General features: G+C 38.0%; 1 protein-coding gene across 2 annotated transcripts; it reads left to right on the top strand.

Annotated features, from left to right (window-relative positions):
- The first annotated feature begins 4,410 nt into the window (after positions 1-4,410).
- wnt7aa (wingless-type MMTV integration site family, member 7Aa) lies at positions 4,411-16,312 on the top strand. Of its 2 annotated transcripts, none has more exons than XM_028447098.1 (4): positions 4,411-4,592; positions 7,047-7,273; positions 11,529-11,800; positions 14,916-16,312. In XM_028447098.1, the coding sequence occupies exons 1-4, from the start codon at positions 4,522-4,524 to the stop codon at positions 15,393-15,395; spliced, it is 1,050 nt and encodes a 349-aa protein (XP_028302899.1). In that variant the 5' UTR covers positions 4,411-4,521; the 3' UTR covers positions 15,396-16,312. The 2 variants fall into 2 exon arrangements, with proteins under 2 accessions (XP_028302899.1, XP_028302901.1); XM_028447100.1 differs by lacking the exon at positions 4,411-4,592 and adding an exon at positions 6,804-6,907.
- The last annotated feature ends 4,641 nt before the right edge of the window (positions 16,313-20,953 follow it).

A 20,953-nucleotide genomic window follows, 5' to 3' on the forward strand; every position in this document is an offset into this window, starting at 1 on the left:
GAAACTTCCGGTGTACACGCATCAGGTGATAAAATAAAAACTAAAATCCTCCTTGGAGACATGAAACCAGCAGAACTGTGACCCTTTAGGATTTATCAAAAACAATAGTATTTAAAAGCGCCTTTGTGAACATTCTAGAAGACTGTTGGGTGATTTTCTAATGCGTTACTAATTTAATAGATTGACAATGATGGAATAGAGATGTGTAGTAATACTGCACAATTAATCTAATCAATAAATGAGAACATACAATTATAACTGCACAAAACGCAATGATTTACGATTTAAATAAACGGCTCTGAAAGTGTAACCATGTGTGTTTGTGGTGGGGGTGTGTGTGCATATGGATGAGGAGTGCGGCCCCCCGGGCCAGACAGGGTGCCTTGTTCGTGGGTCGAGTCCTGGCTGGTGGGGTCCGTGTTCCCAGACTGGTTGGGTGGGTGGCCCACATCTCTGCCAACCCTTTTTTCCAGTTGTCGTGGGCTGGAACCCCACCCTGTGGGGCTCGACACAGTCCGGTCCACAGTCGCGCTGGGGGTGAGGAAACAGCGAGTTGGGAGCGTGGCGGCGCTATAAAGTCACTGTTTCTGTTGCACTTTGCAGAAATACCTTTATTTTCTCACTGGACAATATTTGTTTTTATACAGAAATACCTCAAGTTTACAGAAATGCTACATTAATATATTGTATTTGCTCTTTAAAAAAATGTTTTGCTTTTTCAGAAGAAAATCTATTGAAAACTAAACTTTTATTGGTATTTAATTATACATATGTTTCTATTTAAATGATCCATACTCAGCGTGTTTGTTACCCAGGCAACAATTGTCATTAGACGGATTAATCAATTGACAATCACAGTATTTCCCTAAATTGTGTAGATCAACACTGACTGATCACTTCTGTTTTACGCTGCAGCGTAGTTTGTGTTCGGTGCAAACGTGTTAACGTGTCCTCCTCTCCACAGCCTCCGTCTGAAGACACGCCTCCTCTGAGGCCACACCCCCTGGTGCTCTGTGTGATGAGGTAGTAGGTTGTATAGTTTTAGGGTCACACCCACACTGGGAGATAACTATTCAACCTACTGTCTTTCCCACGGCGCCTCAACCTCGTCACTGGCTCCTCCCCCTCCTGGTGGTGGACAGATGTTTTTCACGAGCTGCTCTCTCAGTGTGAGGTAGTAGATTGTATAGTTGTAGGGCAGTGATTTTGTCCTCTATGGAGATAACTATACAATCTATTGCCTTCCCTGAGGAGTGGATGACATCACCGCATCTGTGTTCATTAGCATGTTAGCTAGCAGCGAACTCGACCAACAGTAACGACTTTATTTTCTCTGTTAAATACATTTGTACTTTATTTATAAACACAGATAAATGTGTTATTTATGGAACATGGAGCAGATTTATTGATTTAATTGTGTCTAAAACTAAAATAACCACGAGTTAACAAATATATTTCAGTGTTGAGGGCTTTCAAACTGTGGCGTAGAATCACATATTACTTTAAATGTCATTTAACACGTTTGTTGTATGAAAAGTACTAAAAATGTGAGCATATGGACTGAAATTTAATTACATAAATATTGATAGAACGGACACGTTACTGTTATAACAATATCACAGCTGAGAAATCTAATTTCAGTTGATTTGCTTTAGTTAAATGTCATTTTTTAATTTACAGGAAAAACTTTTAAATCAATTTCTCTGTGGTTTATTTATAGTTAATGTAGATTAGTCCTTTAAGTTAGACATAATTAAATACATGTCATGTGTAATGATTTTTGTTAAATTCACGTATTTATTTTTGTTTTGTGCAATAAAAAGCTGAAAAGAATGTTTGTGTCATGTGAATCTGTTATAGAATAAGATAAAAACTATATATATATATATATATATATACTGTAAAATGTGATTTCATTGATTAATAAATAGGTAAACTACTTAAAGAAGCGTTTGTTGTAGACCTGGTGTGACTGTTGAGGTCGTGAACGCTTAGTTATTTATGACAGAAGGAGTCATCAGAATGATGGAATTTATCCATAAACCTTTTTTTAATGTATTTTTTTTTCCTGTATTCTGTAAAGTTGCTTTGAGTTCCAAAAAACTGTATAAAGCTGATTTACTATTTAAACACAAATATCTATTTTTACCTCATAATCCCTGGGATTCTTACTTAAAATGTTCACTGTTGGTAATATTGAAGTTTTATTGTAATTTTGTTTTTTTAATGCTTCCACTTTATTTGCATTAATTTGGCTCCACCCTGTCACAGAGATGAGGTGAGAAATAAAAGTATCACAGGTTGAAGATCAACTAATAAAAGCTAATGATCAGAAACTTCAGTACATGGAAAGGTAGATGTGGTACAGTAATACAGCTCCACCTACTCTAAGTTTATACAAATAGTTTCATATCCCAATAAAGTAATATACTAAAAATTAAAGCAGATCACGTTTTTTTTCTTACATTCCCACATGTAGTTATGGGCCAATGAAAATAGTAAAAAAGTATTCATTTTTCCAGAGCGTGTGTGTCAAGAACCAATACATACTGTATACAGTGGGTATGGAAAGTATTCAGACCCATTTTATTTCTCATTAATGTACACTCGGCACCACATGTTGACAAAAAAAACAAAGTAGATTATTTTGCAAATGTATTAAAGAATAAGTGAAATATCACACGGTCATAAGTATTCAGACCCTTTGCTCAGTATTGAGTAGAAACATCTTCTGAGCTTGTACAGACATGAGTTTTCTTGGGAATGATGAAACAAGTTTTCCACACCAGGATTTGGGGATCCTCTGACATTCTTCTTTGTAGATCTTCTCCAGTTCTGTCAGGTTGGATGGTGAACGTTGGTGGACAGACATTTTCAGGTCTCACCAGAGATGCTCAGTAGGGTTTAGGTCAGGGCTCTGGTTGGACCAGTCAACACTGGTCACAGAGTTGTTCTGAAGCCACTCCTTTATTATTGTAGCTGTGTGCTTAGGGTCATTGTCTTGTTGGAAGGTGAACCTTCAGCAACCAGTCGTCCTGTCCCTGCAGCTGAAAAACACCCCATAGCATGATGTTACCACCACCATGTATCACTGTTGGGATTGTATTGGGCAGGTGATGAGCAGTGACTGGTTTTCTCCACACAAACGGCTTAACACCAAAAAGTTCAATCTTGGTCTGATCAGAGAATGTTATTTCTCATAATCTGGGAGTCTTTCATGTGTTTTTTTGTTAAACTCTATGCAGGCTTTCATATGTCTTGCTCTGAGGAGAAGCTTCCATTGGGCCACTCTACCATAAAGCCCTGCCTGGTGGAGGGCTGCAGTGATAGTTGACTTTGTGGAACTTTGTTCTATCTTCATACTGCATCTCTGGAGCTCAGCCACAGTGATCTTAGGGTTCTTCTTTACTTCTCTCACCAAGGCTCTTCTCCCACGATTGTTCAGTTTGTCTGGACGACCAGGTCTAGGAAGAGTTCTGGTGGTCCCAAACTTCTTCTATTTAAGGATTATGTGGCCTTTCCTAATCAATCAATCAGTTTCATTAAACACAGCTGGATTCTAATGAAGGAGCAGAACCATCTCAAGGAGGATCAGAAGAAATGTACAGTATGAGTTAAATATGAGTGTCACAGCAAAGTGTCTGAATACTTATGACCATGTGATATTTCACTTTTTATTTTTATTTTATGTTGTTCAATGGTACCAGTCTGAGCACTGTATCTCAATTTGTGTCCAAGTTATAGGAAAAAAGTGTATTTATTTATTCATTGAATTTTCGACATGGTTACATTCACTTTTGTGTTTATATATATAGTGAGTCATGAACTTTGACCCCTACTGATGTTTTTACTGGTAGGTCGTACAGCTTTGGTCCTGTGAAATAAAATATTCCACTTGAGACGAACTTTTCATAAATGTAAGCATCAAGCTTGTACCATAAATATGTGTAGAGATATTTACAGTTTTGGTTTTTGCCACTTGACCATGACCTTGACATTTTAGCACTAAAAAGGCCGACTGCACATCCTTGACATTGTCCCTATGAGACGTACGCGTTATTAGTGCTGCATTAATATTCTCGGAGTTCTAGGACAAAGAAGTTGTGGAAGAAAAATAACTCAGAGAACAATGTATTTGGCAATTTTCAATTATCAAATACAACTATTATTATTTTTTGAATGATAAACATTGAATGGGGTCAAATTGACCCCAAGGATATTAGGGTTAAAGTGATCAGTCACAGTATGAAGCAGTGAGCAGCAGTTTGACTTTTAACCAGCAGAGGGAAGTGTGTGTGCGTGTGCGCGCGTGTTTGTGTGTGTGTTAGAGGCTGATCCTCAGTAGAACACGCCCTGTAGCTGTAGAATAGTCTGACACACACACACTCAGAGTCACAGAGAGGACACACACACACACACACACACAGCACTGATGCCCCCCATAGGGCTGCTGTCCCTACACACACACACCTGTGCAGGCTGACACACACACACACACACACACACACACACACTGACACCATGAGCAGAAGAACAAGACGATGGGTTTTTTATTTCTTCCTTTGCCTCGGATTATTTTATTTACGGACAGGGTGAGTACACACACACACACACACACACACACACACACTGATTAATACAGGGATTTTCAACCTTTTTCTGTGATTTAACAAAGTTTTTTCGAGCCCAGAGACATTTTTTGAATGAGTTTTGTTTGTAGCCAGGATACAGGTTACAGAATGACAAGATGCACCAGCTCAGATCATCTTAAATATTTTTATTTTTTAAATAGATTGTAGTTTTATTGTGAAAGTAAAAGTAAAGAATACAGTTGTTTAAGATTGTCTGTGCGGTGTTTTAAATTGAAAAATAATAACGATCAAAAATGTACTTTTAATGAGCATATTTCGATTAGCAATTTAGACATCTTTTGCGACCCGACATGGGGTCACAACCCCAGGGTTGAAAAACACTGGATTAATACCTGTGCGTCACTGTCGGATCTGCACGTGTGTGCTTTAAAAACAGTTTAAACATATAACTGTGTGTTATTGTGTATTGTTGTATAATTTAGTGTGTTTGCTCACATCAGTGTGTGTGTGTGTGTGTGTGTGTGTGTGTGTGTGTGTGTGTGTGTGTGTGTGTGTGTGTGTGTGTACTGCTCACTAACAGTGATGCTCTCCTTTGTAAAAATATGCTGCACCTGTTTTTCATGACTTTGTAGCTTTATCATTTATGCTTTTAATTTATGTAAACTGTTTAATAACCAAAACACACTTAATCTAAATCTGAAACAAAGCATCTGATCAAAGGCAGCAGAACGATTGGTGGAGGTCATTATCAAAGTGTGTGAAGCTCTAGAGCAGTAATAATTAGTTATTAAAGTCTGAGGAAGAACGGAACATGTTGGAATCAGAGTTCATTTTGTTGACTATGTTTTTTGATGTGTGAACGAAAACAAAATAAAAAAGTTGTTGATATTTTCATTGAGTAACTAAACCTTTTAAATGGAATGAAATCCAATTACAACTAAGTAATTTTTTCGTAAAACTACTTTTGTTGCATGAAAAACAATCCAGTTGAGGACATATTATGAAAAATCCACTTTTGCAGTCTTTCTGATCTCATATGAGGTAAAATGTGAAATAAATTCATCCACTTGTTTTTGTTGTGGTCTTTGTAAGTCTTACAACACAGAAAAAATTGCTCTGTTTCAAATTTTCCATATTTGTGATGTCACAAGTCAAATCCCTCCCCTCCTCTGGTAACTCCACCCATGGACTCCACCCTTAACTTGATGAAAACTTTTTAAAAAGTCCGCCATTGTTTTTCTTGCTAGCAAAGGGGTGATGGCTACCGGTAAAACTAAATACAGAACTTTCCTGCTGCTGGTGCCACGCCTCCACAGTGAATGTACACTGTAGTGTCAGCACTATTTGTTCATGCGGAGGTGTACTCTGCTTTTGTGGTTCGGTGCATTAGCGAACCTGTTCTATTGCCTCGTATCACTGATCTGATGTATTTGTGACACAATGTGACGCAGCGGTTGGAGAAAACAAATGATTATCATATTAAATGCACTATTCATGTAGTTAGAAGAGCAGAGGAGGAGAAAGTGACTCAGCAGTTTAACACTCTGAGTTTGAATGACTGCTGCTGCTACTGAGATGCACGGACCCTGAAGCCCTGAGACGAACTCACAATCACAATAGTCTCTTAAATATCCATGTGTGTTACTGTAATGTGCAGTTTTTTTTAGCTGAAAACAATAACAGTGTGTGGATAGCACAAATAAAATTGCTTTGATGATCACTGATCACTGAATATGCATAAGCAGACCCCAGAAAGGCCCCATTTCAGAACTGCTCAGAAAGTGACTTTTCAGAGGCTAAAACTCTGGAAAACAGAAGAGTTTGGTCAAATAAACCTCAAATGCTATGTTTTTGGGGTTCTTAGAACAAATGGAGATGAGTGAAAAATTGCATAATATGTCCCCTTTAAGTCTTATGCTTTATATTTCAGTCGACTAATATAATATCTTAAAGATATCATTACACTGATAAGACAATGTATTTTAGTCGAGATAAAACTGGACTATAACTGATATAGTTGTGATGACTGAATTTTGATTAGAACTAAGTTGCATTTTAATCCAAAGATTAAAATTAAATCCTCACCAGAAAGAAACATGAGATGTTTGTGGAATCAATTGTTTACGGAGTGAGAGACAGATTCATGATTCTATAAGTTCTTTCTTTCATCTTCTGAGGTTTCATTTATTCAGACTGTTTTTCAGGAAAGAACTTGCTGGAATTATTACGTATAAGTCAAGAAAACACCAAAGAGATCAGCAGACGCCTCTGAGGAAGACTGGCAGTTTACAGTTGAAACCTGTCAGGAGATCAAAGTAAATGTCCTGAAAAACAATTGTCTGAATACATCAAACCGTAGCATATTATTAAAAAGAACTTTCTGGATTTATTATGAAGAAGAAATGTTCTCAAATCAAAGATAAAATCATTAAAGTCCTGGTACTGTGACTACAGGGGAATGTCTTCGGTAGCGGCGCTAGGAGCTAGCATCATCTGCAACAAAATCCCAGGTCTGGCCCCTCGTCAGAGAACCATCTGTCAGAGCCGACCAGACGCCATCATCGTCATCGGAGATGGAGTTCAGATTGGAATCAACGAGTGTCAGTTTCAGTTCAGACACGGACGATGGAACTGCTCAGCCCTGGGAGAGAAGACGGTGTTTGGGAGAGAACTCAGAGTGGGTACGTAAGGGTTTTATCTCTAGAACTCAGAGTGGGTACGTAAGGGTTTTATCTCTAGAACTCAGAGTGGGTACGTAAGGGTTTTATCTCTAGAACTCAGAGTGGATAGGTAAGGGTTTTATATCTAGAACTCAGAGTGGGTACGTAAGGGTTTTATCTCTAGAACTCAGAGTGGGTACGTAAGGGTTTTATCTCTAGAACTCAGAGTGGGTACGTAAGGGTTTTATCTCTAGAACTCAGAGTGGGTACGTAAGGGTTTTATCTCTAGAACTCAGAGTGGGTACGTAAGGGTTTTATATCTAGAACTCAGAGTGGGTACGTAAGGGTTTTATCTCTAGAACTCAGAGTGGGTACGTAAGGGTTTTATCTCTAGAACTTAGAGTGGGTACGTAAGGGTTTTATCTCTAGAACTCAGAGTGGGTACGTAAGGGTTTTATCTCTAGAACTCAGAGTGGGTACGTAAGGGTTTTATATCTAGAACTCAGAGTGGGTACGTAAGGGTTTTATATCTAGAACTCAGAGTGGGTACGTAAGGGTTTTATCTCTAGAACTCAGAGTGGGTACGTAAGGGTTTTATCTCTAGAACTCAGAGTGGGTACGTAAGGGTTTTATATCTAAAACTCAGAGTGGGTACGTAAGGGTTTTATCTCTAGAACTCAGAGTGGATAGGTAAGGGTAGATTATTAGCGCGGTGCCTTTACAGGCTATAATGGAGGTCGTAGTAACGCCAAAAATAAACAATCAAACACACAAAGAACCGTCTTACACCATCATACACTCACACTACCGTGGGAACAGAATTGTACACTACTCTTTTTCCCGCTTACGCCCGCCCTTTCCTCAGCCTCCCAGCCAATCAACACTCAGAACACATGTAAACAAAGACACACATTGGCTGAGGAAGCTGCAGTGACCATGATGCCTTCATGAACATAGGAAATGTCAGCATCAGTTAACACCTGATACACACAGTGGAACATAACCAGAACATTTACAGTATGTGTGTGGAGCACAGACCTGAATGAAGAACCAATCATATTTCTTCTCTGAGCTCCAGCAACAAGTGAGGAATGAGCAAAGTCAGCAAAAATGATCAGTGAATGTGAACGCTGAACAACTAAACACAACGCTGTTAATAACCCGTCCCACTACTAGCAGAAACACTTTAGAAATGATACCACAACAATATAGAAGTGTTTTTGTGTTTATTAAAAAATAATATTAATGTAACAGAGATTTTTAAAAAAAAGTTTAAAATGAAGTCCGAGTCCGATAGCTGAGCGGGAAAATGAGGCCCGGCTCGGACCAGGAATCTAAACTGTAATTTCACCACCTTTTCCACCATTTTTGGAAATAAATGTCCTGGATAACAGTGCCTGTCTCCACATGACTGTTCTTCAATGTTCATGTCTTTGTTCAACCACCTTCAGCTACAGTGGGGGTCCCCGCTCTCTGGGACCTTTATTTTGGGGGTTACGGCCTGAAAAGGTTGAGAACCACTGGTGTTTGGCTGCTTCTACAGCACCACCTGCTGGTGAATGTGTCCATAAACATCAGTTTGTGTTCTCAGAGCTCTGGTTGCACCTGTTTTTCTCTCTTCAGTGTCTGACTGGACGTTAATGGTTTGGATGTGTAATAATGGTTGGAAATCTCTTGCTTTTGTCCAAAAATAGTCTGAGGAGACATTCCTTGACCTCTGACTCTGACACAGATGTTTGTGAGTTTGATTCCATCGTCTCAGTGGGAAAGTGAGTCTGAGCTGCTGGTGGAACAAAGCTGCAGGCCATGTTTGACCTGCAGACGATTCTCTTTTCCACTGTATTTAACTCTACAAGTGATCCTCCACTGTTTTTACAAATCTGGCCTAAAATCTTGTCCTTATTAGTAGATTTATGTCTAACAAAACACATTATTATGCACCATATTCATTTATAATTATTTTTTAAAAATAGGACTACTTTACAGTTTTAGAGCCTGTGTTCCTCCATCTTGAAATCATGTGACTGATGATGTCACACGGCCCCACTGCCTGTAAACATCTCATTGTTTTCTATTGGAGTGAAACATTCAGCCTGATTTTTACATCATTTAACAGCTGAGAGTCAGTGAGGGACATCTTTGGATGATGATTTTGCATCGCGTTAAAGCGTTATTATGTCTCTTTGTAGTCACAGTTTTCCAAAACGTGGCTCAGGCATCAAACTGTGGTCTGTGTGTGACATCAACGCGTGGCTGGTTTTCTTCGATGGTCAGACCAGGAAGCTGCTGTTTTGGCATCAGGACCGTGTGTGTGTGTGTGTGTGTGTGTGTGTGCGTGTGTGTGTGTGTGTGTGTGTGTGTGTGTGTGTGTGTGTGTGTGTGTGTGTGTGGTCATGAGACACTGGGAGAGGGTCACCAGTGTCTTTCAAGAAACTAAGAATATTTTCTGAACAATTTGAACCTATTTTGGCTTATTAATACCATTTTTCTACAACTTCACCAAACTCACCATATTTTAACCTATTTTTCATCACTTTTTCTTGCCATATTTTTGCTCCTTTTAATGTATTTTTGCTACATTTCTCCCATTTCTGACACTTCTACATCACATTTCAGTGACTTTTCTACACATTTTTTCGACTTTCCTGACATGTTCAGCACTTATAAACCCTTTCTACCACTTTTCCACCTAATGTCACATATGTTGACCTATTATTGTCACTTTTCATCAAATTTCATGCTCATGTTTGCCAATTTAACCACTTTTATTATTTGTCATGCCTATTATTTGCCCGTTTAAACTAATTGTTCTTACTTTTTAAATTACATTACCCCAACCCACCTTCCCAGTGTTTACTAGTACTACTAGTCAGTGTCGTACAGTGAAGGTGAATTGATATTTTGATTATTTGTTTTAATTATAATATAATTATAAATTATTTATTTTTCCATTTCCAATAGCCTACAGTATCTATAAGTTTGAAAGTGTCCACATTTTGTGAGTTTCATAGCCCAAATGACTAAACATTTCTTGGTACGGCAAATATGCTGCACAGTCTCACTTCACTGTAAGGAGGAGGAGCCAGGATTAGGCCACACCCTCTCCCAAAAGCACATAGAGTGTTTTTATGTGTTTGCACATGCTCAGTCAGTTCCCCAAGATGAAAACCATTTACATCCAAAGGCAGCTCTCTACGCTGCCTTCGGACGTAACCGTGCTATGCTAAATGCTATACGTACGTTCACAGTGCAATAGTGAATTGATACAGAGGAAAAACAACAGCTTTTAAAAGATGGAGACCAACACCTGAGCTACCAGACCTTCAGCAAAGCTAAGGTCAGAACATTGTTGGTTCTTTCTACAGTGAATGGAACAAAAGGAAGTATTGACTTTGTGGATGCTCCTCACTGAGGATGTTCTGAGTTGTTGTTGTTGTTATTTTCTCTGTTTCTGTGTTTCCAACACAAACAACAGATGTGCTGCCGTGTCATGAGATATATGTTGTTGGAGAGTATGGAGGCTATATTAAATAATTGTTTATGTTTCTTTAATGGTGTTTATGATGTTGATTTTGTTAGTTTAACACTAGTAGAAACATATGAAATTGTCATTGGTGTTGACATTGGTGGTCTTGATTTGCAAGCCCCGCCTACCCTACCTTGGTGCTCGCGGCACGTCACTGCTACTAGTACACTCAATATCTCACTAGTAGTATAGTCGACTGTTTTTCAGTCTACTATACTACTGCAGCCTTATTAGCAGTAGATGCTAACTCACGCACCACTAATCTAAGTTGAGTAGATTGTTTGGTGCTTTGAATAGTTCTAATAAAAACCTTCAGATCACATGAGAAAAACTCATATTTGTGTTTCTTTAACATTTGTGTCACTGATCTCATCTCATATTTTACTCAAACTGGTCCAATGTGATAAAGTTCTCACAGATTCTAATTTCTATTCTTTTGTCATGTGTGTATTACAGTACTTAAAGTCATTAGAGGTGTTTTATTATAATTTACTGTAGCTCCTCACATTGAACACATTTTTGTCATGTGCAGTTGGAAGTTTCTCATAATAATCTGAAGTGATTCTTCTCCTTTGAAAGGGTTGTAAACATAGTCTTATCGTCTTTTAGAAAACTCGATTAATAGTTGAAACTTGGTTTAAATGAAGCAGTTTTTGGACTTGTTTGAGGAGGTGATGCTCATCATGTACAGATACAAATCTGTTGTTAATTCCTAGGATGAAATAATGAGACGTTTCTGTTTGTCCACAGGCAGTAAAGAGGCTGCGTTTGCCTATGCCATCATAGCTGCGGGCGTGGCCCACGCAGTGACCGCCGCCTGCACTCAGGGCGTTCTGATTGGCTGTGGCTGTGATAAAGAAAAGCAGGGCTTCCATCAGCAGGAGCAGGGATGGAAGTGGGGGGGCTGCTCTGCAGACCTCCACTACGGTCTGGGATTCTCTAAAATCTTTGTGGACGCTCGAGAGATCAAACAGAACGCCAGGACGCTGATGAACCTGCACAACAACGACGTGGGAAGAAAGGTAACATTCTTTATGTATGCACACACTCTATGAAATGTTTACCAATTATTCACTGATTATTTAATATTCACACTGTAAGTGTTTCATTTGATCTGATCAATACTTTTAGAGAAATGAATAATGTAGTGAGGGGGTGTGTCCTTATTTATCTTCCATGTTCATCTTCCAATTTGTCTGTAACTCCATCACATGTAAAGGTAAATATGGTACAGTAATAAGCTCCACCCACTCTCTCAGAATATAGAAATAGATCTGCTATACATCCTATCTGGTGGACATGTCAGCTCCTCTAAATAGTCACTGTGTGACTGGAACATGTTCAGTAAACTACTTAGCATATGTCTCAGCTCCCTGTAATGTGATCAGCTTAGAGCTATGAACATAGACTGTTCACATCACTAATGATTAGTCACAGATATACATTGGTTCTAGACTCACATGCTCTGGAAATATGAACATAAACTGTTTATATTGACTATTTTCATTGGTTCATAACTGTATGTGAGAATGTAATAATGAATCTGATCTGTTTTATTTATAGTATAAATGTTACTCTTTATTGTGATATAAATCTATTTTTCTTTATGTGGTTTCTGCATTTTTATTTTGGACCCAAACTTTGGGTTATTTCACCACTGATGAATATTTTTAATCCTTTAAATGAGGTTATTGTAGCTTAGTTGTTTTCTTTGTATATTCTGAGAGAGTAGGTGGAGCCACATTTACATTTCCTTTGTGCTGGAGTTCCTGAGATATTGGAAGATGAAAATAGAAGAAAAATAAGGACACACCCCCCCTTCACTATATTATCCATATTTCAAAAAGTATTGATCAGATCAAGCTAAATATTTACAGTGTGTCGATTGAATTATATTAATTATTTTGTTAGGAAACTCCAAGCTTCAGGAGTTTTGCACAAATTAATACTTATAATACTGTCATTTCTGCATAATAAGACGATACAGATTAAAGTATTGATTTGTCATGAAAGGATATTTTTGACACTTAGTTTTCTCTTTTCAACCGTCCTATGGTCAAATGCTGCCAGAAAATTCCTTGTTTTCAATTATATAAACAAATATTTTTATTGTTAGAAGAGAATTAAACCAATATAGTGGGTTTTTGTAGTGTTTTCATTTAAAATAGAGTTTAAAGTAGAAGGAACAATCTTTGATGGACTAACCCAGAAAGTCTAAGAATAAAACACATGATTTAATGTGTGATTGAGTTTAGATGAGGTAGTGAATGTTGTTTCTGTGTCTACGTCCTCTGTGTAGCTGCTAGCATACAGCGGCGTAGCGTAGCACCTGTGAGGTCTGTGGAATGCTCCTGATCATCTGGAATGCTAGAAAACATCTGTTTCAACCTGTTGAACTATTCATACGATCTGTCAGAGTGTTTTGGAGGACACGTGGGTTTCCTTTATGCTAGGGTGACCATTTACCTCAGCAAAGTACTCAACATTACATTGAATATACAATGTAACTGCAAAAGAAAAATCAATAAATAAGTTGTTATTGCCCATTCGATTTAAAAAACACTTGATCTCATTATAACAAAGACTTGAAAAAAATATGTAATCTGTAAAAATGGTAAAGAGTAGAGTAGAGTAGAGTAGAGTAGAGTAGAGTAGAGTAGAGTAGATATTGCCAGTGGAAACACACCATTAATCACCTTTATTATGATTATAACAATCTGTCATTGAAAAATCTCATATAAACTTTCTTAAAATCTCTCAATCATTGAAATAATGAGAAATATTTCCTCCTAGAAATTAAAACTATTACAAAAAACTCAAGGCTTAGAGAACATGAAATAATCATTAAATATACACTTCAATAAAAAACCATTTCAATTAAATCCACTGCTATTTGGTCTCTTTTAATCTCTCTCTTTCTCTTTAACTCGTGTGTGACAATTTAGTGAAAACAAAGCAGCGTCTTTAATGATTCCATCATGTGTGGGTAAAATTACTGTAATGACACTTTAAAGAGAAACTCATGAGCTTTTAGAAACTGGTGGAATTATTCAGATCAAGCAAATATTAGCACAGTTATGGTTTTTAAAATGAATGTGTTCACGAGATGCATTTAAGGTCCCTGGGAAACCAGGGCCATTTCATTCATTTGTGAATTACTCCTGGAGTGAATAGGGTTGAGTGACCAAATGTCTGGCCAGATTTTACAAACTCATCAAAATGTCCTGGTTTCCCAGAGGCCCTGAACGCATCTAGGAGAACACGTTAATTTACTCCTCTAATGTTTGCTCTATCGAAGAAAATCCACCAGTTTCTGAATTAGTTGCTATTTACAGCCAGTATCATGTTATTACAGTCATTTTAGTCACAAGTCATGGAATCATTAAAGATGCTGCTTTGCTTTAACAAAATCGTGTCATGAGGAAAAGAGAAGAGAGACTAAAGTCCAAGATGGATTGAAAGAGACCAAATACTGGTGAATTTAATTTAAAAATATCATAATGAAGATCCTCCTGATGATCAAAGCTCTGTGGAGGTTCAGAGAGGGATTAGAAAACCAAGGAGACACTGGGAGAACCTTAGAATGTAGGAAGTTAAAGTAAAGTTACCATCATCTGGTCTAGACCTCATCACCTCCTGTTTCCATGACAACAGACAGAATAAAGCTCAGAGTCAGCATGGGACCATGGTTATTATTATTGAAGTGTATATTAATAATGTTTCACTGTCCTGTAAGCCTTGAGTTTCATGTATTTTCATTTCTAGGAGATGTTTCTCATTGTTTCAATGATTGAGAGATTTTATGAAGGTTTACATGAGATCAAGGACAGATTATTATAATGTATAATAAAGGTAATTGACTTAAGTCATTATTTTAAGTCTTTGTTCTAAAGAGAGAAATTGATTTTTGAGCAATGGACAATAACAACTTATTTATTGACTATCTTGTATTTGTCGTTACAAAGTAGATTAAAAAAAAAAGTGGAGTAGTTTGAGTATGAAGAGGTCCATCCTAGAAGGGTCACCCTAACACATGATCACCCTACTTTCTGCTCGCTACAGGAAACGGTAGAAGAAGAATAGCTCACATGACTAGTTTCATTCTCCAACATCCTGCGTCTGTTCTTCTGTCCTCAGGTGCTGGAGAAGGGAATGCACCTGGAGTGTAAATGCCACGGCGTGTCCGGTTCCTGCACCACCAAGACCTGCTGGACGATGCTTCCCAAGTTCCGCCATCTTGGCTTTGCTCTCAAAGATAAGTACGAGCACGCCGTGCACGTGGAGCCGGTGCGCGCCAGTCGCAACAAGCGCCCCGCCTTCCTGAAGGTGAAGAAGCCTCACACCTACCGCAAGCCCACAGACTCAGACCTGGTCTACATCGACAGGTCACCTAACTACTGCGAGGCGGACCCCCAGACGGGCAGCGCGGGGACGCGGGGGCGGCTATGCAACGCCACCACTCAGCAGCCCAACAGCTGTGAGCTGATGTGCTGTGGGCGGGGTCACGACACCCACCAGTACTCACGGGTGTGGCAGTGCAACTGTAAGTTCCTGTGGTGCTGCCACGTCAGGTGCAACACCTGCAGCGAGAGGACAGAGGTGCACACCTGTAAATAGAGCCCCGCCCCCAGGATCCTCACAGCTGTAAATAGAGCCACGCCTCCAAGGTCACACCTGTAAATAGAGCCCCGCCCCCAGGATCCTCACACCTGTAAATAGAGCCACACCTCATAGGGACACACCAGAGCCACGCCCCCACCATCACACCTGTAAATAGAGCCACGCCTCCAGGATCACGAGGACGTCCTGTAACAACAGACCAATGGACACTTGTCATGGTTTATTTGACTATTTTGGATCCATGTTTTAAGAGAAATCATAATATATGAAGTGAACGACTACTGATCAGCATCTGGTTTAAGGTGTTCACACAGAACATGACTTCAGTGACTATAGTCGCTTATATCGCCCGTGATGAGTCGCTTCAACGTTGGTGCTCTTTTAGGTCGCTTCGTCGCTCCAGTGATGTGCGACCAGTCAATAGTATGAATTCAATTAAATTGACCTTTTTTTATATAGCGCAAAGTACACCAGTCACTCAGTGTGCTTAACAGACTAGTATGAATAGTATGACTAGTATGACTAGTATGAATAGTATGAATAGTATGAATAGTATGAATAGTATGACTAGTATGACTAGTATGAATAGTATGAATAGTATACAGTATGTCTGCTGCACTGAGAGCTGATCACTTCTTCTACAGCCTTATGTTTACAGCACTTATCTCTAGCTGTGTTTCCGTTACACTTGGAAATGCGTAAAATCTAAATAGTTCAATAAAAACTGACAACGAAAACACCTACATTTTAAAAAACACTCAAATATCGCTAAAAGTTTTTTACGCTTTAATGAGAAGTTTTTTCATACGTTTCGATATTGAAATGTGTTACACATCACAGGACGTGACGTACCTGGTCACATGACCACTTCTCTGAGAGAACATGGTGTGGTACGTGTAGACATTAGAGGAGACCCAGATATTTATTATTATTAGACTTAATAATAATTAGTGATTATTAGATGTGAAATAACCTATGAATGCAGAATGTTCTAAGGAGGTTTGGAGTGTACATCTTCCTACAGAGAAGTCTCATTGGAAGAGATTTCACCACACGTACCAGGCTCCGCCCTCAAAACAGCCTTCAATGGAAACACCTTCAAAGATCAAATGTAGCAGCTACAGATGCACCGATCACCAATTTATTTAATTTATTTATAACTGACATTAAACATCTTGAATGTTCCAATCTAATGTTATTGTAAAACATTGAACAATACCTGTGAAACAATACAAACATGTTATTTTAACTGCACATAAGGTCGTTATCTCATATATAAAATACAAAATACTAAATGATATCTGTTTCTTTAGTCTTTGATTTGTTCACATTTTAAAAACTAAATAAACGTGTCCATCAGGTTCCACTGCAGACCTGTTTACAGCTCTTTGACTAAAATAAAGTGCACAGTCAGCAGTATTTAGTTTAACAAATAAATATGATATAATAATAATAATAATCTACAGGACAAACTAACAAAACATCTTAAATCACTAATAAAGTGTCCTGAGTTTTAAGTTTCCTTGTTGTACAAAAATAAAAAATGTCCAAATGCAGCAGCTTTGTGGATATTTAAATATAAAAATATGAATCTAAAAATAACTTACAACAGCTGACAGGATAAAAGCTAAATAAATAAATAATAATAAAGTCCATCATGTGTAACATTTTCATAAGTTAACGTGTAATAACAGAATGAACATGACACAGGTTATTTGTTCTCACACTTATTACAGTCACTTATACATTAGTGGAAGCTTTTTATTTATGAACAAAACCATGACCTCATCATTTTCCTCGTAGTAACTTTGATCTTTTCACTGATAAACGCTGTCAGCGAACAACTGGCTCTGTTTACGCTAGCATTAGCTTTAGCATTAGCTTGATTACTAGCTTCAAATGCTGCACACTGAGCGGTGTGGTGGTTTATTAAATGTTGAATAACGTAGCGTTTTGTTTGCAGCTCCACCAAGGCTTATTTTAGCGTTACAGGAAGTACTAATTGTGATCCTTTGCTCTGTTTTTCTGTGTAAAACTGCCAACATGCTAAGCTAACAGCTGCTCAAACTGTTGTTGTCCTGTGTAGCAGAGGCATGCGCAGCACACACACGGACACATGACCTGGTGGGCGGGGCCTGTCAGTTAACTCACAGCAGAACAGGACAATGACTGATTTTATGACGGACTTTAAGACGTTTGTGTAGGTAGAAAAGATCGGTTTCATATGCAAGGATTGGCCGATCGCCCAAAATAAGGGAAATCAGCACCGATCGATCGGTGCATCCTTAGCAGCTAGGCAACAAAAATAACATAAAAACATATAAAATTCAACAATTAACAACAAAAACGCAGAAAATTAGTTCAAAAACATATTTTTTTCAAAAACAAACAAAAGGACTCCAAAAAATCCGAACAACATCAAACAGTCTCACGGGATGAGATTTCACTGGAGTTACCAGGCTCCGCCTCCAAAACAACCTTCAATGGAAACACCTTTGTTGACATTTAGAAATATTGCTGTTATTATGCGAAAATCTGTAATGGAAACCCAGTTATGGCCAGCTCCACTTGTATTTACGGTTTAAACTTATGGAATTACTAAAGGATGAGTTTACTCACGCACTAGTAAATAGAGGAAGTGTTCAGCCCTCAGTGCAGACACGTGCAACACAGTCGTTGGAATTGCGTGAGTTGCATCTTTTGAATGGAGGTCACATGACGTGTCTTTTACATTGATTTAGAATTAAATCTGGTCACCAGAGTCACTGAAGCTGTGTTTGGTGTGAACACACTTTTAAAGTTAACGAATGAATTAAACACTGAAGCTGGAAATTGAAAGTAAAAACTGAAGCTCTTTAAGCTCAGAAAAACTTTGATTTTAAAGTTATTAAAAACCATTGGTTAAAGAGTAACTAAACCCCTAAATGTTTTGTGTATGAAGTCGATCCTGGACCAACTCTTTCATTTTAGTCAAACTTTGCGGTATTTAGTTGTAAAATGTCAGTTACTGCCCTCTATGGGTTGGAACCAGGATATTACAGGTTAATTTTGCTATTGGCTGAGAACGAGATTCACTGTTAGCCCCGCCCCCTCCCATCACATGTGGACTTTTTATTGTTATAGTGAGTATTAAGTAGCTAGTTAGCATAGCATAGATTGTGCCTGTTTTAGGGTTTCATTTATTCACACAACTGTTTCCAGTGAATTTACTTTGATCTCCAGACATGTTTTCACTGTAAACTGTCAGTCTTCTTCAGAGGCGTCTGCTCATCGCTTTGATGTGCCCTTAACTTCAGCGTAATGATTCCAGCAAGTTCATTTTGTCTTCTTTTTGTATATCTTAGGTTTTCATTTATTCAGACAGCTTTTTTCTGCCAGTCTTCCTTAGAGGCGTCTGCTGATCTGAGGAAGACTGGCAGTTGACAGTGGAAAAAGTAAATTTCCTGAAAAAAGTTGTCTAAATAAATGAAACCTTCAACATCTTATTCAGAAAGAAGTTAAAATTAACATGCTGGAATTATAGAATGGGCGTGTCTTAACTGCTCCAGGAGCCCCACCCATTATCAAGGCATTTTTTTTTAATCCCTCCCCTTTCTAGTGGCAGGTCAGACAGAACTTGGGGTTTAGTTACTCTTTAAGATTTGTTTTAAAGTTGTTTGTGAAATATTAAAGCAGGTTTTCAACATTTTTGACCTGATTGTAAAGATTAGATTCATTTTCAATATTTAATTTAAATCTTTGGTGTTAAAATGTTTTTAATAATAATTTTATCTACTTTGACATGTCGCACCAAGCAGAACGTGGGCTGCCAGACGTCCTCACGCTGGCTGATAGAATATATTTTGTAAGAGATTATTTTTGTATGAATAATTTATTTTCTCTGTGTTGATGTTTTTGTGTCTTTTAAAGCTCATTTGTTGGTTTATTGTTACGTTTTCACTCATTGGTCCAATAATTCAGACATGAACGTTTCAACGCTGTGGTTGTTTCAGAGAATTTACTCTTTACATTAAATGTGTTATAACAAAACTACTGCTACAGTGTGGGAAAAAAAACACTTAGTCTATTACTGGAATAAAAAGAAAAAAGATTTACAACAAAACTTTTCTGAAAATAAGAATATTTTTGAAACAATTTAAGCTTTTTCTTTGTTTATTTTACCCTTTTTCTACATCTACACCAAACTCACCATATTTTAACCTATTTTTATCACTTTTTCTTGCCATATTTTTGCTCCTTTTAATGTATTTTTGCTATATTACTCCCATTTCTGACACTTCTACATCACATTTTAATGACTTTTCTGCTCATTTTTTCCACATTTCCACTTTATAAACACTTTCTTTCACTTTTACACCTAATGTCACATATGTTGACCCATTATTGTCACTTTTAACCTCTTTTCAACATATTTCATGATTATTTTTGCCAATTTAGCCACATTCATCATTTGTCATGTCCATTATTTACCAGTTTAAACTAATTGTTCCAATATTGACACTTTGAACCCTTTTTACCACTTTTTCTGTATTCAGATGAATAAATAAATGTGGTTATCACAGATTCATAGAACAATGAACCATCATTTTACTGACTTTATGAATGGACCCCAAAAATCTCTCCCCTTTATTCCCCCTTATAGATGGTCCTGTCTCTAATAGGAATCGACAGTTTATAGTCTACCATAGTAAAGCCTCAAAGATTCACTAGTAGTAGTAGATCTATAAAGTAAATGAAGTAGGAGGGATTAGAACCAAATCCAGGTCTCTGATTGGTTGGAATACTTTCTAAAGCCATGAATTTGCTTTTCCCGCCCCCTTATTAGCATATGATGCTAACTAGTAACACATTTTACTTCACTAGTAAACTATGCACTAGTAAACCAACGTTGAGTAAATGAACTGTGAAATTGAGCACTAGATCCTAATAACAGTTGATATGACTGAATTTATAATCAAACAGCTTTTCATATATTTGTGTATATGACTCCTGCTTCCTCGTCTAGAAGCTTCTATTTCTTGGACTTTACAGTCCAAAGTTTATTTCATTAAATGAAGGGACTATGTGTGAGTGAAACGTAGATGTGTAATGTGGAGTGGATCCCAGACTCTTCCTCTCTAAGCTGCTCACTATGTTCTATTCTTTCTCAGAATAATGGTGCTAGCTGGAGGGACAGGTCTAAGTGCTCCTGATCTCAGAGCCTAGCTCCGCCCACCACCCATTTCTTTCACATCAGCTTCTCCCTTTGACGCCGTTGCTACGACGACCACGTTGTGCCCCTAAGAAATGTCCCTCGCCTCATGGAGGGGCCCCCACATTCCCACCAACTAAACAGCTAAAGAATCAAAGTGTTTGACTTTTGGTGTGTGTGTGTGTGTGTGTGTGTGTGTGTGTGTGTGTGTGTGTGTGTGTGTGTGTGTGTGTGTGTGTGTGTGTGTGTGGTGGGGGTGGGGGGGGGGGAACGCTTTTATAATAAGATGATGGTGAAAATCGTTTTGAAAGGAAAAGTTTCCACTCACATAATAATTCCCACAGTTTTCTGGATAAAGTACGTA

This window comes from Gouania willdenowi, chromosome 5, assembly GCF_900634775.1.
Source record: "Gouania willdenowi chromosome 5, fGouWil2.1, whole genome shotgun sequence".
Lineage (NCBI taxonomy): Eukaryota > Metazoa > Chordata > Actinopteri > Blenniiformes > Gobiesocidae > Gouania > Gouania willdenowi.

What these genes read in the sequence shown, in the direction of transcription:
- wnt7aa (XM_028447098.1), top strand. Translation starts at nt 4,522, where the DNA reads ATGAGCAGAAGAACAAGACGATGGGTTTTTTATTTCTTCCTTTGCCTC. An exon ending in TTATTTTATTTACGGACAGG is followed by an intron (nt 4,593 to 7,046) that starts GTGAGTACACAC and finishes CTGTGACTACAG; the next exon opens with GGGAATGTCTTCGGTAGCGG. An exon ending in TGGGAGAGAACTCAGAGTGG is followed by an intron (nt 7,274 to 11,528) that starts GTACGTAAGGGT and finishes GTTTGTCCACAG; the next exon opens with GCAGTAAAGAGGCTGCGTTT.